At 55.1% G+C, this 15358-nt stretch overlaps 1 protein-coding gene across 4 annotated transcripts in view; it reads right to left on the reverse strand.

Annotated features, from left to right (window-relative positions):
- Positions 1 to 15358, reverse strand: part of MYRF (myelin regulatory factor) — a 64115-nt gene that overhangs the window by 26481 nt on the left and 22276 nt on the right. For 2 of the 4 annotated variants that reach the window (XM_055721815.1, XM_055721812.1), the window contains exons 2-6: positions 10345 to 10432; positions 9195 to 9521; positions 6598 to 6659; positions 902 to 1208; positions 245 to 417 (exon numbers count right to left, since the gene is read on the reverse strand). In XM_055721815.1, coding sequence (XP_055577790.1) covers positions 245 to 417; positions 902 to 1208; positions 6598 to 6659; positions 9195 to 9521; positions 10345 to 10432 — 957 coding nt within the window. The remainder of the gene's footprint in view (positions 1 to 244; positions 418 to 901; positions 1209 to 6597; positions 6660 to 9194; positions 9522 to 10344; positions 10433 to 15358) is intronic. The other 2 variants (XM_055721814.1, XM_055721816.1) reach the window with 2 other exon arrangements.

Raw genomic sequence — 15358 nt, forward strand, 5'->3', positions numbered from 1 at the left:
AAGCTTGCCTCCTGACTGCCAGGGCACCGCCACGGGCATGAGGTCTGGGCCAGGAAGAACTCACCACCCTGCCCTCCTCCTGGGGGCCCAGCCGGGGTGAGCCCCACCAGCTGGCACCCTGGGGTGCCCACGTGCCCTCCTCCCGAGCGCCCTGGCCCAGCGGGGTGCCCGGGCTGGCAGCAGGGGTTTGTGTGCTGAGGGTATTAAGGGAAGGGGGATGGGGAGGGGGGCAGAAACCACATACCTGGTGAAAGCGCTCCCGGCTGGTGCCAGGGAGGCGTTTGGACTCTGTCAGGGTTGAGTGGCACGGACCCCATACCTGGCTCCTGCTTTATCAGCCCGTTGAGCATCTGTGCATTGAGGGTGTTGGGGGGCGACTCGGAGTGTTTCCGCTTCTTGGCAGGGTGCACCGGGAGGCTGCAGAGACCCGTGGGAAAGCAAAGGCTGAGCAGGAAAGCAAGAGGTGGAGAGGTAACGACCCCGCAGCCTGTGACCAGGAAAAAGCTGGGATCTCACAGAAAAACCAAAACCTTCCTGCAGGGAGCCACAGGCTCCTTCAGCACTGTCACCACCTTCTCCCACAAGGCTGTGCCCACCCGCCCTGTGAGAGCCAAGCTCTGTGCCATCCATGTGCTGAGCTGCACTTTTGCTTTCCTCTTATCTGTCCCCACCACCCGACTCTGAACGATGCACTGCAAACCTCTGCCCCACACTTTAGGTCACCCCCTCCTCAATGCTTCCCCAGCTCACTCCCACAGAACTGGTGCACACTCCTTAACTTGCAGTTAAACCCAGTAATTCTGCTCATGCATTCTGCAAGCCCCCAGCATCCCATTCCCTCATCCCCCCTTCCCAAATCACACAAATAGCTCTGAAAATCCCCAGCACCCTGAGGCCTTACTCTGCTCCATGTTGCTGGAGTAGCTGGTGCAGCATCTGCGACTGCTGGGCATGGTGGAGGTCGGCAGGCGCCATGCCCTGCCCGATGCCGTACGGTGGCATCAGGGGCTCAGCCTTCATGTACATGTCTCGCTGCAGGCTGGGGTAGTGAGGGTTGTGCTGCTGCTGGTGTGGGTGAGGGGGTGGTGGCGGGGGACCCTGAAGGTGGGGTGGTGGAGGCGGAGGCGGTGGCGGAGGGTGCTCCAGGCGAGAAGGGGGAGTCATGTGGCACATGTTTTCGGGGGTCATGGTCCGGAGGAGGTGAGGATCTTGAAAGAGAGAAAGGGTAATAGCTGTTAGACCAGCAGGTAGGGCCACGCGCTGTGTTCCCTAAGCCCAGGTCCAGCACAGACACAGCACTGCCCTCCCCCTGAACCGTCCCAGTCCTGGTTACCTCCATGAGCCTGCACCTCCCTGCCTCTTCTGCCTAGCCCCGGCATGGCCACGTCTCCTCAGCCACCCCCTCCGCCTTGCAGTGGCCACCTTGCCCTCCACTGACTCCTCTTCCCAGGTTCCTCAATGGCCCCAGCACCCCCCAGACACGGCCAGGGCTCCCCAGCAGAACCAGAGCAGCACGCTCCCTTTCTCACGCCAGAAGCCTTTGCTGTCAGCATCAGAGTCTGTCCAAGGGGTACGTACAGAGCAGGGACCCAGCAGGGCCCGGCTGGCCAGCTGAGAAAGGGACACACAACGCTACGAAACCAGGTGTCTTGTGCTGCACCTCTGCTGAGAAGAGGTGAGACTGGAAGGGGTAAGCACGAGGGGAGCAGGCAAGGCCCAGCATCTCGAAGCTCAAAGAACCAAAACACCAAAGGCAACCAGGTCCTCAGGCTGGGTGACAACAGGGACGATTTCCCACAAACAGTCCTGATATTTGCTAAACCTAGGTATCTCAAGTGGATGCTCTGCACCAAAGGCATGCCTCTAGGAATTCCCAGGCAGCTTTTGTCTTGGCTTTGTATTTCCATTCAAACAGAAAATCCACCAACCACAATATTCCAGCACCGAGGAACTGCACGGACCAAGAAAGCACAGCTGGGGTCAAAGGTTCAAGTCAGCAACAGGGTCTGAAGCCTGTGCCTGGAGATGCGGAGCTGGAGAGAAAGCACCTGAAGTACCTGAACTTTGCTTAATTTTATGGATTCTGGGCACGGCGCAAGAGAAGTGCCCAGCAACATGCTCTTGTGGCAAAGAAAGCCCACTTCATGATGCCAGAGCTCCTTGTAGCTGTGGGGCCACAACACCCTGCCAAGAAAACAAACTCCCAGCCACTGACAGAGCCTTGAGAAGCCAAGGGTGGGATTCATCCCACAAAGCCTAGTCAGCCGAGAGCTGGGGGTCTCAGCTTGGTGCATTGCCTCATCTCCTCTGCAGTCCCAGCAGAGAGATGTGCCAAGGACGCCCACAGCTTGGGCCAGAGGCACCAAAGGCGGCTCATTGCTGTGCTGGAGTACCACCACGTGAGGACACTGGTTGTGTGTCTCCAACAAGAGCAGAGATGGGCATGGGAACAACTAGAGAAGAGAGAACTGAATGACCTGAACACCTCCAGGTCACCAGCATCACCACTTAGGATTTCCATGAGGGCACTTGTTTTTTTTCAAATTTAAACCAGAAGGAGACTTTGATCTCTACATTTCAATATACAAAAAATGACATTCAAATGTGATCCTACCATTCTCCTCCTCCATTTGGGACTGGATACTAAAGCCATGCCGTGCTTAGGGTCGATTTGACTATATCACCATCAAAAGAAAGGCGGGTGCGTGCAGGGGCATGCAAATCTGCCTGCCTGTCTGCAGCTGCAGCCCCCGGGTAGCTGTGAGCCCAACATGCAGCGAGGGCGAACAGCTCAGCCGAGGGCTTTTGCTAGAACCAAAACACTTTTGGAGGCTAAGAGCAAAAAAGTAAAGCATGCAAAGCAAAGTAATGTGGTTAAATCTCACCCAACGTGCCTTGAGAATGACTAGAAATTGGTGAGTGGACCAAAGGAAATAATATGAATGATTCTATGAAAGAAAAACCACACAGGCATTGGTGAGAAAGTTGGTGTGCTGGCAAGACTCGGACAGGCTCAGTGCTCAGACGGAGCAGGACACGATTTCCATCTTCTCTGAACTCAGCTGTTTGTACCACATTGCCTACAGCTCTGGGGGACCGGTCACACTAGTGACCACACCAGTGAAGTTTTAATACCATTCTCGTCAGAGCTCAGCCAGAATGACAGGATTAAGTGCCTATTCGGACTTTCTGGGAACAGTCAGCATTGGCATCATTTCAGCAGCTTCTTTTTATGTTTTAACACACTCTAAGAAAGAAAAGAAGGAGTTTGTGCCATGAGCAAGTGGAAGGCAAAGACCTGAGTCTGATGAACTGTAATCTCTTATGCCAGCTTCTTCCTCACTGAAGAAGCTGTACAGAGGAGAAAGAAACTGTAAAGAGAAGAAAATTTTCAGTTGGAACATGCTTCTTTAGCATAATCAAACCCTTCCACCACCAGATTCTGCAAGTGAAGAAACGCAGTGAAAAAAAAAACCACAGGAAAACTAAAAGGACGATCACCAGCTTTAGTGCAAGGCACATGAGAAATGAGCTGACAGAGACTGTGAGCAGACCTACGCAGGAAAATCTGTGCATAGAAATATCTCAAGATTTTACATGTGAGAGAAACTTCTCAGAACAGTGCATGCTAAAGATGTCATGCTGAGAAAAATATAACCTGAAAGAATTTACAAATTTTCCCAGGAAAATGCGAGTGAACATCCTGGATGTAGGTGAGTGGGTGTTTGAGGCATTAACAGGCAGGTCCTGGAGAAGCAGGAAATAGAAGCCTTATGAGGAAGTTTAACATTTCTCCTGCATGGAAGTCCTTCCCTCCCATCCTAGAATTAAAACAGATCTCAATACCATTCCAAAAGCCTGTGCTTGCTAAGGAGATTGACAGCACGGTCTTTAAATAACGGCAAAAAGACCAGCTAAACTCCTGTTACCCTCCTGAGACCTTCCCAGCATCCAGCATCAATGCCGACAAACAACGCTCGGACAAGTCTAGTCAAAAAATCAGCAAGCCTGGTGCTGATACCCAGCTGAAGAACATCACCTGAGAGAAACTGGAAAGTTCCAGGCAGTGACAAAACGTGCGGCTGATACACGGCCCTGGAGCAGGAGCTCTTCAGCAGGCTTCCCTGCCGCTGGGAAGCACACAGCCTGGTCCCCAGCCCCACAGAACCAGCCTCCACCCACCTTTTCTTCATCAGGACAAAGCTCATCTGTTTTCACAGCTTTTGCCTAATGGCTGGAGGTGTGTCTGCATGAGCCTGCACCTACGGGTGTCCCCACAGGGTACCAAGGTCTTTGCAGAGAAGAGCGACCATGTCCGGGGGCATTTGGCCCTGGGGTACATAAAGAAACCCAGGGGTGGGGAGGGACTGTAACTTTGCAGGTGGTTTAAGTGCAAGACAAAGCTTCTTTGCACCCTGCTGTGGACATCTGCTTAAGCTAAACACCAGCAAAGCACAGGTGAGAGAAAACACGTCCAGGGCCCTACTACAGGGGACGTGGAGGGGGATAGCAGGGAAGGTACCTGCTGGGTCCTGCCCCCCCAAGCAGGTGCCACCAGGCAGCCTTGAGCCAGGCGCTGGGCTGGATGGATGGACTTTGCTCTCTGAACAGCCAGGCTGTGGCTGACCAATGAGGCCAAAGGATTTGACCAGGAATCAGAAAACTCCTCCCGTTGCGAGGACTGGAAAAGTGAGATATATTCATGCTGAGCCCTCCTACTGAGGGCTGCTGGGGCAGGGCTGCTTCCACCCATCCTGCTCCCTTCAAAGGCTTTCTGCTACCTGCCGAGATCTCTCAGGGCACTTTTCCAGCACACATCGGACTGGATTCCTCTGCCCACGCTCGCAGGAGGGTCCTGCTCCCTGGCCAGCCTCCTTTCTGGAGCTGTCTCAGGGACAGCCTGGCCAAGCACGAGGGCTCCAGGGAGATGGGGAGGTCTCCATCCTCGGGAGTTTGGAGATCAGGACCAAGGAGCAGCCTTGCTTTCCTGCAGTGGCCGGGGCTGCCAGGCAACATCCCTGGGACAGAGTATTTCTGATTTTCAGCCAGGTATTGATGGTATGGGGCACGCCATACCCTTACCCAGCTTTGCTCCTGCCATCCTGACCAGAACTCAACTTCCACACGCGTAACTTAGAGCAAAGATGAGCACGGCTCAGCAACGCAACCAGCCAGCCAGCTTTGGCACCACTCAGCCCAACTGATGGACCCAACTTCCAACAGCCTCAGAACAACTCTTGGAGATCAAGCCCGCACAGAAGGACAGCAGCCTCAGGGCTGGGAGAGGAGCCTCATGTCCTCCCCTGTGAAACACGGCAAGAAATGTGTTTCTTAAGAAGCATCTTAAGTGAATGTCCTGACCCTGCAGCACGGCCAGCCTTGGCACCGGCGGCTCGTGTACAAACTGGGAGACCTTGTGCATCATTCAAGGGGCAACCCATGCATGAGCGTCCAAGAACATGCCCTCACAGCAGACACTGCATCTTCACTGTGCCCACAGCATATTGCAATTTCCACAGGCTTCTAACCAGGGCCGGAACAGGGGCTGATGCCTTTGTGAAACGCAGGGCCCATGCTTTGTGCTCCGAGCTCCAGGGAAAAAAAAGGTCCAGGAGTGTGATCCTTCCCTTGCCAGGAAGGACCTGCTTTGTGGGTGCTCTCCGGAGCCTTCTCTCCTCCCGAAGCAGAGGTGCTGCTGCTCCACCAGCACGTCAAAGCAGCTCTCCCTGTGGTGAGCAACCCGGCCTCTTTGTTATATTTAAGGAAGGGCCAGGAGGAATTCCAGGGATTTTTTTTAGCAAGATAAACAGAACTCTTGACCTCTTCCATCAAAAAAAAAGAGAGCAGGCGCTGTTCCTGGTGGGGACTGGGCTGGAGCCTGGGGAAGAGGGTGCTGCTGCCGAGGGGGAAGGGAGACCAGAAGCAACCTTCCTTCCTCACCAAGGAGTTTCTTCCACCGAAGAGCAGTGAAGGTCACCAGAGGAACCGAATAACGCTCGGTGGCTTCCCCAGGGAGGGTCTGGCAGTGACCCTGCCTGCACCTCGGGGGCACCCAGCTCTCTCTGCCCTTCGCAGGGGGAGCAGAAGACCCCCAGGCTCAGCTGGCCCCACTGGAAGGGAGGGAAGGGCTGGGAAGGAACTTACTGCTGAACGGCGGGTTCATTTCTGTCTCCCCGAGCCAGGCTCCATTTCAGGGACGCGCTCCCACTCCTTGCCTTTGGCTCACCCGAGGCAGAGGGCAGGACAAGGAGGCTCACAGGCTCCACATCCCACCCTGCCCAGGGACAAGCCACACCGCCAATCTCTCCCCGTGTAAGTGGATTCCCACCTTGCCTTCTCTCCTGTTCCCTCTCTCGCTCGCTCTCCCCCCTTGCAAAGACTAGCAGCAGAACAATAGGCGAAAGTCTAGGGATATTTACTAACTGATAATCTCCCCACGTATTGCAGCCGCCTGTTTTCTCCCGTCTGATAAAGATTTCAGAGCCAACCACTTTCACAGAACAAAGAGGGGGAGGATGTTGAGTTTGGGGTTTGGATTATTATTATTATTATTATTATTATTTTTCCTCCTCCCCTCTCTCTCTTTTAAGCACTTACCATTCACCTGCTGAGGGGAGTAGGCTTCTGATCCAGAGTCCGGGGGAGAGTCAGGCAAAGTGCTGCAGCACAATGGGGAAAAGAGAAGGGAAAGTCATTTTAAACCAGTTTCCAGCACAACCAATAGGTCTAGTTTGAGCAAAGCACCCTCCAGGCTCCGGTTGGAAACCCCAGCTGTGCCCACAGCAGATCCCTGTCACCCTGGGCACGTCCAGCTGACAAGCTCGGGACTGCCATAGCTGTCACTGCTCCCCTGCTCCCCCATGACGGCTCCCTAGACCTCAGGAGCAGGGAGAGACATTTTGCTGACCTGCCAGTGAGACCTCCAGTTAAAAGAAGCCAAACAGAAACATATCTGTTCCCCAGAGAAAGACCATGTGCTTCACCATGGGTAAATGGGAGGCTCTGGGGGAGCTGGGCTGGGTCCTGGGCTCTGATGCACAAAAGCGGAGGCTGAGAAGCCCATGGGATGGATTCTGCCTTGTGACCTGTACGAACCTGAGCACCACCACAGCTGCTGGCTGGATCACCCTGGTTCCACTGCAGCATCATCACGAGCATGATTTGCCCCTGACTGCAAAATGCAATCAAATAAAAGGGGGAGCTCTCAGCTGCCTTCTCCAGCACCCCCATGGCTTGGGGACAGCAGACTGAGGACCAGCCCTGTCATATGCGGTGGCAGCGCAGATGCACTGCAGGGAGTTCGTTAGCTCCTGCATCCTTCCTTATTTCACCTCTAGCCAGCACAGACTCCAGGCAGCCGGGGTCTCCAGCTATTTCCAAAGCACCTCCTTGGACATTCATTTGAACCAACTTTTCTTTTTCCTTTTCACAGCCCCCCCCCTCCCCAACACGCATCCCACTGTGGCAGAAGCTTGGGCCTCACACATCTTCAGGCCAGGGTAAAATTTCCACCACCCTGGTGCAGAGGTGCATAATTCACGCACCCAGTCCAAGGGAAGGGTTTGTTGGTACCCAACATGTGAGGCATTGCTCCTCTGGGAAAAGCCTAGTACCATGGGGAGGAGTCATTCTGGGATGCTGCAGGAATGCTGCCATCAAAGCTCAGCCACTTCATCTACAGCCAAACCAAGGTCTCCACCTCTAATAGCAAGCTATGATCCTTACTCGTGACCTCTCACATCCTGGAAAGTATCAGATTCATGCAGAAGAAAGGGACGTAACAAGGCATCACGTCATGCTTTTGGGCACAGTTCCCCCATAGCTGTATGTAGCCTTCTAGGCGCACAGTGAAGGGGAACTCCACGGCCTGGGAATAAAGTAAGGGCAAATTTTGTTTAGCTTGGCTCTTTCTGGAAGATCTTTTCAAGTTCATTCAAAGGGCCAAAGTCATCCCAATGGAGCTGCATTATGGCTGAATCATTGGTTCAGTGCATTGGAGGAGGCTTCCACGTCCAGGAGTCGCCACGCTGTACTTGCTGGCAACACTAGATGGCACAAGGCAGAGGGAGAAAAGCCAGACAGGGGCTTGTAGAGATGGGCAGTCCGGATGGCCTCCCTGCCCCTGACATCCACCATCTCCACCAGAGAAGGCGCAGAGACTGGCTGGACCATGGCACAGCTCCTCCTGGCACGGCTAGTGCCCAGTGCCAAGGGCTCTTGCTGATGAATATGCTGCTGCACACATGGATTTTCATCTGTCCAGCTTCAGGTAATCTTATTTCACTCCCCTGTGGCTGGAGGAAAGCAGCACGGATCAGAGAGGTGTGTGAGAAGGAGGAGAGCAGACATGTCCTTCCTCCTGGGTCTTCAGGCAGTAATGTTTCACACATGCCAGCCCCCATCCCAGGCAGCGCTGCAGTGCCGTGCCTGCCAAACCGCTCCTGACCGACACGGTCTCTGGCCCCTTTTTGGCCACTGCAGATGGCAGCTGCCATGTCACTGTGCCCTCCTACTGGGGTCGCTCCCCTCCTGCCTGTCCTGGGCAGGACCATCCCAGACAGCAGGCAGCACATCTTTTCTCCTCCCAGGACTAATTGTCCGGTTGAGTCCATCAGCAATATTCAATCCCAGGCGTCCTCTTCCCCCTCACCAGTTCTGCATCCAGAGCTTTTTGCAAAGGAGTAGAAATCCATCCCGGATACCATATTTTTCTTTTCTTGAGTGAACATCCACAAGATCAGGCCAAGAGAAGCGCATCTCTCTGCCCAGTTAACATCTTTCCCTGGGATAGTCATGGGAATATCCTAGAGGCTGAATTTTGTCTTGTTCAAATTTATTCTGTGTCTCTTCCTTCTTAAAAAAACATACATGCTACAATAGCCTCCCATCACATGCTTGTAGATGTGCCACACAGATATCCCGGTCACCCAAGGCCAACAGTTCTGCCGCCACCTGCAGATGTGAGGGATGTCACTGATCCTCTCTGACAAGATCTACCAACTAAACTTTCAGGAAAGCTCAGGACCTACACTTGCAAAAAAGCATCTCTCTGTGCAGCGAGGACTTCACATAGACTGATGCTGCCAGCAGTTAAAGCACTGTGGGACTGATGACACCAGCCCTCCTGGCCCCACGGCCCGGAGGAGCACTCGTCCCACCATTTGCCCTTGTTCTGCCACCCCAACCCCACTTACCCAGGTGCGTAGGAGGCCTTGGGCTCTGATTTGATTGGAGGGACCACGTTGTTTAGGCAGTGGCCACCAAGGTAGCCCTTGGGCACCACCATGCCATTGTTGTTATTGCAGTTGAGGTGAGCACCATAGCCGGGTCCGCAAGGGTTGGCCAGAGGAGGACCATGCCGGATTGGGATCTGGCTGCCCGGGGGAGGAAGGTGGAGGGAACCGCTGGAAGCGGGGTTGGTCACATTGGCGATGGAGCTGGCAAGAGGCGCGTTGATGGTGGTTGAGCTGGAGGGCTGGGGGTGTGCATAGCTGGCTGAAGCAGGGATGTCAGGGAAACAGCTGAGAGAGAGAAGGGGACAACCTCAGCAGAGGGACAGGTAGATGGTACTTTCTGCCCACCCCTCCCCTCCTTGGCCATGCAGCAGCGGGGATGGAGTCACTCAGGTGCTCTGGGACACGCGGAAAAGAGCAAAACAGGCAGCATTGTGGTGGCACCAGCAGGAGCGTACAGGGAGGCAGGTCAGTCACCTGGGTTGGTACGACTGATGCAACCCCAAGGGTGCAAAATCCACCTGTGGAGTTGGAAAGGCCAGAAGTGCCCAGGACACCAACCTCAAAGCTTGTGAAGACAGCAGGAGCTGCTCACCGTGCTTCAGCTTACAGACTAGCACGGGGAAGCCGCTTTGTCACATCAGCCCCAAAGATCCTGCTCCCACCCTGCAGCCCAGATCACCTTTTCTGCTCCCCAGGTGTGCTCCCCCCATTCTTGCCAGTGTCGGCACACACGGGGAGACCCTTCCCTTTCCTGCACTCATGCTGAGCTGGGAATTTAGTCTTTCACACTGAACCTCTAGTGCTTTCTTTCCCATTGCTCAAATTAAGAAAAAGTCTTTTGCGACGTCCTTAGGAGGGGAAAGAGAGAGGACAGAAAAGATTAGGAAAATTCAAAGGCAGGAAGCCAGGAAAAGATGGGAGGAAGAACTGGAAATGAGTAAAAGAGCAAAGAGCAGTAAAGGAGAACCTTAGGAGGGACAGAGGCGCAGCCAGGGTGCAGGGATTTCCAAATGATTTCTTGAATTGCAGGGCTGGAAATTGCTCAACATCTCTCCACAAAAACCATCAGTGAACGCTGTTCCTGCTGTGGAGCAGGGGAAGCACTTACATATCTGGCGAGTCCTCCTTGCTGATGTACTCTTCCAGGATGCTAGTGTCGATGTTAGATGGTTCCAGAGCTCCATTAATGTCGTGGCCTGCGAGGGGAGAGGAGGTGGAAGCATGAGCCATGAGAAGGACACAAAAAGACTTTGCAGGTCAGAAGCACCAAGAAACTGATCTGAGAAGATCAACAGATCCTTTTAGTTTGAGGACTGCCATCTGTCTGTACCCATCTGCATCCCAGTGTAAGACCAGAGGTGGGGAGTGTGGGACAAGCCAGGGTGGTGACACTACCTGGGAAGCTGGACACACCGGTGGGGTTTGTCAACAGTGATTTGCAAGCGCCGTCTGTGGGACACATGGGCTTCCCAGAGCCAGGTTCAGAACACGTGGGAGAAGGGAGATCATGGGCTCAGGCCTGAGCTATGCAAGACACATGGCTCCACAGAGCACGAGAGCCAGGTCTTGCCCAACCACCACCACCACCCTGGCTGGCCTGCAGCAGCTTTGTCAGCGGAGCTGCGAGAGCCGCTGGCCTCACTGGGCTGACAGAGGGGGTCCCCGTTGCATCCCACAGGAGAGAGCGATCCCTGCAGAGGCAGGGCTGTAAGCGTGGGCTCAGGGGGTGCTCTGGGAATGCAGGTTTCCTTCCCTTTGGACCCTTGCCTCGGCTTTGCAGAACATGCTGGAATTTCTCCACTGCTGCCATGACAGCTCTGGATCAGCTCCTGACCTTGCAGGAGCCCTCCTCCCCTCCCCTCCTCTCCTTTCCTCCAGGGGCAAGCGGTGGGTTTCCCTCTCCTTTCTCCCAGAGGGCTCCTCCTCCCCTCCCCTGTTCTGGGGAAGCTGGGCCGGGTTTTGTTGACAGAAAGTGCTTTCTTTATCTGTCTCTCTGAAGTGGGAGTCTGCAGCCCTCTGGGGTCGGTGCCAGCCCTTGGTGCCAAAGACACTGCCAAGAAAGTGGAAGAGAAGGCCCAGCTCCCCCCCACCCCCCCACCCCCGAGCTCAGATAACGAAGACGGCCCTTCCTGAAAGACGCCGCGGCTCCACAGTAATGCAGCCATCCCCTTGCCCAGGAGAAGACCCTGACCCCCGCCTCCCCCCGGCAGACCATGCGCTGGGGAAAGGTCACCCACTGAACCGCAAAACCCCGAACGGGGGGTTTCAGCCCGCCCCCGGCCAATTGCAGCTCTCCCCTCTGCAAATCCCTTTCATACCAAGACAAGCAAATCGGCAGAAATAAATCCAGCTAGGAATTCTGCCAAACGGACAGGGTGTGTGCACGGACGGAGGGATCTCTCCCTCAGTAACCCTGGCTAGAGGGAAAAAACCTGGGCAGCTGCTCACTTGCGAGGCACCTTTGTGCACCGTGTCCCTCCGCAGCAGAGCCCGGCGACTTGGGGGAGCAGGTGGTGGTGCCCTCCCATGCAGACGGAAGGGTGCTCTGAGGCAGGGCCAGGCGATGCTGCTGCCAAGCTAGCATCATGGCGAGAAGAGGCCAGGGCAGGCAGAGCCTGTGAGGTGCCCAGCTGTGCCAGCACCTTGCTTCTACAGCTGCAGACCCTAGGTCAGCGCAGGGGTGCTCCTCTGTGACAGCCACCTCCTCTCCTGAGGTCGCAGTAATGTGGTAGCGACCATACCGGTGTCCTGCTTCAAGCTGTGGTTGACTGGAAGAGTTCACTGATGGTGACCACCATCGGTGCTTGTGTCCCTTGCTCATCCCCAAGGACCTCTGCCATAGCCTGCTTGCGGCACTTCACCATGCATAGCTCTACCGAGGCACCTCTTCTACAAGCAGGCACTCCTCGGCCACTGTGACCCCTTCACATCAGCTGAGACCTTTCTGCCGGGGGTAGCACTCCCCCTGCACCGCTGCCCCGCTCTTGGCTAAGGAGAATGCGCTATAAATCACACGGTGTGTTTGGCAAACATCCACCACAAAAGCTATTGGAAAACTTGTCTTCATCCCAAGTTCTGGGGTTGGCACCCAGGTTCAAAGAAGCAAAAAAGGCACTTCACTGATTTTGCTGCCTTCCCACAAGCTACGGAGCCCGTCCAAGACAAGTCTGACACCTGTGGGTTTTCCTCACACCTCCAAACTCCAGGAGCTTCTCCACAGTAGAAGAGAAGCCCAGGAGCTACCTAGAAAGGTCAGGAGACCCTCAATAGGCAGCGGTGTGCTGGGCTTCCCTATTTCTTTGCTGCCTTGCCTTAAAAGTCACCTTCAGGAGCTCTCAGCAGAGACGCAGACAAAGGGTGCGATAAGCACCCTGACGCGAGAGGTGCGTCAGCTGGGCTGCTGTGGAGCTGAGACATGATAACAGCTGTGGCGGGGTCCGGCCACACGTGTGCAATGGGAAGGGGCTGCCACTAAATGTAAAGGGCTTTGCATGGGGACAGAGGCACCTGCACAGCTGGGGTGGAACAGGGATGTCAGGGCACTGGGTCTCACTGGCAAACCTGCACAAGGAATGTCCCACCACCCGGAGCTTCCACACAGGCTGGGCTCTTACCAAAAGCCAGCTTAGGTGATTAATTAAAAGCTAATACTTCTCCATAGAGTCACGAGCTCCTAATGACACTAACAATGCTCCCTCCCCCTCTGAAGTGGGGATTAGGAGGAAGCAGGAAGCCACTGAGGAGGGACCCTGGGAAGCTCGACACCCACACGGCTCTGCACGAGACAGACTCCCGCATCTCCTCATCCCAGCCCAAGAGAGATGGAGGAGCCCAGAGAAGTGCTGAGCTCCCCCATGTTGCTGGTGTTTGCCCTCTTGCTGTGGGAAGAACAGCAGAATCCCCACACAGCACCTCCTGTCTATGGCCCTGCCTCTGCACCAAATTTTGGTGTGCTCCAAAGAGTATACCAGCACTCTTGTCACCCGTAGCCCCTTTGATGTCCCTGAAGCTCAGCAGGATGAATTCTGCCTTCCATCCCACAGCAGCAAGTGGGAGCGATGCCGCAGGCACCCACAGGGCTGCCCAAAGAGCACTGTCTTGCAAACCAGCTTATTAGTGCTCTTTGCACACAGTGAACATCCCAGGGCAGGAGGGTACCACGACCAAGTAATTCAGCCACTGCTAACACACTGACCTCCCTGTGCAGACATGGAAGGTCTTCAGGGCAAACTCTTTGAGGACAACCTTCTCTTTCACAACTCCTTCAGTCAGTGCTGCTGCAAAGAAGCTCCCAAACCTGCCAGGTCCCCAGGTCCTGTCCTCCTCTTGGCCCCTGCACTGCCACCCCACTCTCACACCACGTCAACCCCTCCCTTGCAAAAGGGTTGAGGAGACCCCCAAAAAGTAAACTTTGCCTGAGGAACAAGAAGATGTTAAACCCGCAGCACCCTCCTCATGAGCAGAGCCAGGCAAGCAGGGGCCCCCGTACGTGTGAGAATGTCAGGAATCCCAATGTTTGGACTGGTTTTCTCTGCCTTCCCCAAACCTCCAAACATGATCAACATCCAAACGGAGGTGATTCCCACACCGCCAGCTCCTCCCTGCCCCTGCTCCGATGGCGTGGGCCTGCCAGCTCATCCCTCCTGGTGGCATCCGCTCGGCCCAAGAACTTGCTCCTGTCCTGTGTTCGGGTGCTCTGCTGCATCCTGCTTCCCATCAGAGATGGGCACGCAGCCACGGGGCTCTGAAACAGTTAACGGCGTCTGGCCCCCGTGAGTCGTCATATTTACAGGTCTGGGAGATTAAAACCAGAATTTACCTCGAGTGGTAGGCTGATAAGTTTATGGTATTTCTATTTATAACAGTCCCTCCCCCACCTATTCTTGCTCTGTTGCCTGTCTTCTAATCACCCATAAGCCTGCCTGGGTCACCTGGGGGTGGGAGGAAGGGAGAGAGCTGAAGAACTTCATCCTGGGATCTGCTAACGCAAACCAGATGTGGGAACCTGGAGATGACAACTAAGTCAACTGTTTTAAGGGGCTGGGGAACATCAGTGATGAGGAGGAAGAGAAGCAGCTGTGCCAAGCCCAGAGCCTCCCTGAGGCACTGATGCCATGTACCAGAGGGGGAATTTTTGTTCAGGGTTTTGGGGATCCACTGAGCGTTTGCAGGACTGAATTACAAATGAAGTACCGTGCTCTGACCCGAGTGCTGTCAGAGGCTGTGAGAAGAGGACTGAGACTGAGATAACACAAAGCCACACACCCCGGTGAGCCCACCTGCCGCCCATTTCCATTCCCTGCCACCTCGACCCTGACTGGTTCCCAGAACAAGACAGGTCCAAGAAACACCCTCCACCGCTGGCTGCTCCGCAAGTCCAGCTGTTTCTCCAGCACACTTGCCTGAAGCACAGCAGATGTCACCGGTGTAGTGCTGCCCCAGGCTCGCTCCAGACAGGACGAGGAGTGCTCCAGCAGCATCCAAGCCTCTTGCCCCATTGCCAGCATGGCCAGGATGGGGGCAGCATCCGTGGCCCCAGGGATGCGCTGCCTTCGGATCAAGTGACATGCTGGGCAGTGCCCGCTGTGCAGCACAGCCAGGAGAGGGAGCAGCCTGCAGGAGACAGTGGCACCAGCCCTTTGCTTTGAAGCCCTTGACCTACAGCTGGGCCAGATCCGTTACCCTGCTGTGTACCAAACTTCACCTGGTGCAAAGGGCACGCAGCTCGCTCACAGCCAGAGCAGGCTGGGGAGCTGTCAGAAGCAGCACAGTGGAGGGAGAAGGCTCACTGACGTGGTGCTGGTGGTACAGCGCAGGTGGCTGGAGCATGCTGGAGAGAGTCTGTAGCTTATGGGATGGCCCTTCAGCTGGGCGCTGCAACCAGCAAATCACATGCACCTGCCCAAGGACCTCTGCTTGGTGCCCTCCCTGAACAAAGCACTTTAGGGCAGGGTGCTTATGGGGAAACTGAGGCACAGAGCACCCCAGTGACAAAGCCATTGCTGAACAGGGAGGCAATAACAAAATACCCAGTGGGTGCATGGGGGAACAGGATCAGGAGATCCCAGGAGCTCCTGGCTGCTGGTCCCACATGGCAAGATGCAGCATCCCCTCTCCCAGCA

This window comes from Falco cherrug, chromosome 10 (genome assembly GCF_023634085.1).
Source record: "Falco cherrug isolate bFalChe1 chromosome 10, bFalChe1.pri, whole genome shotgun sequence".
Lineage (NCBI taxonomy): Eukaryota > Metazoa > Chordata > Aves > Falconiformes > Falconidae > Falco > Falco cherrug.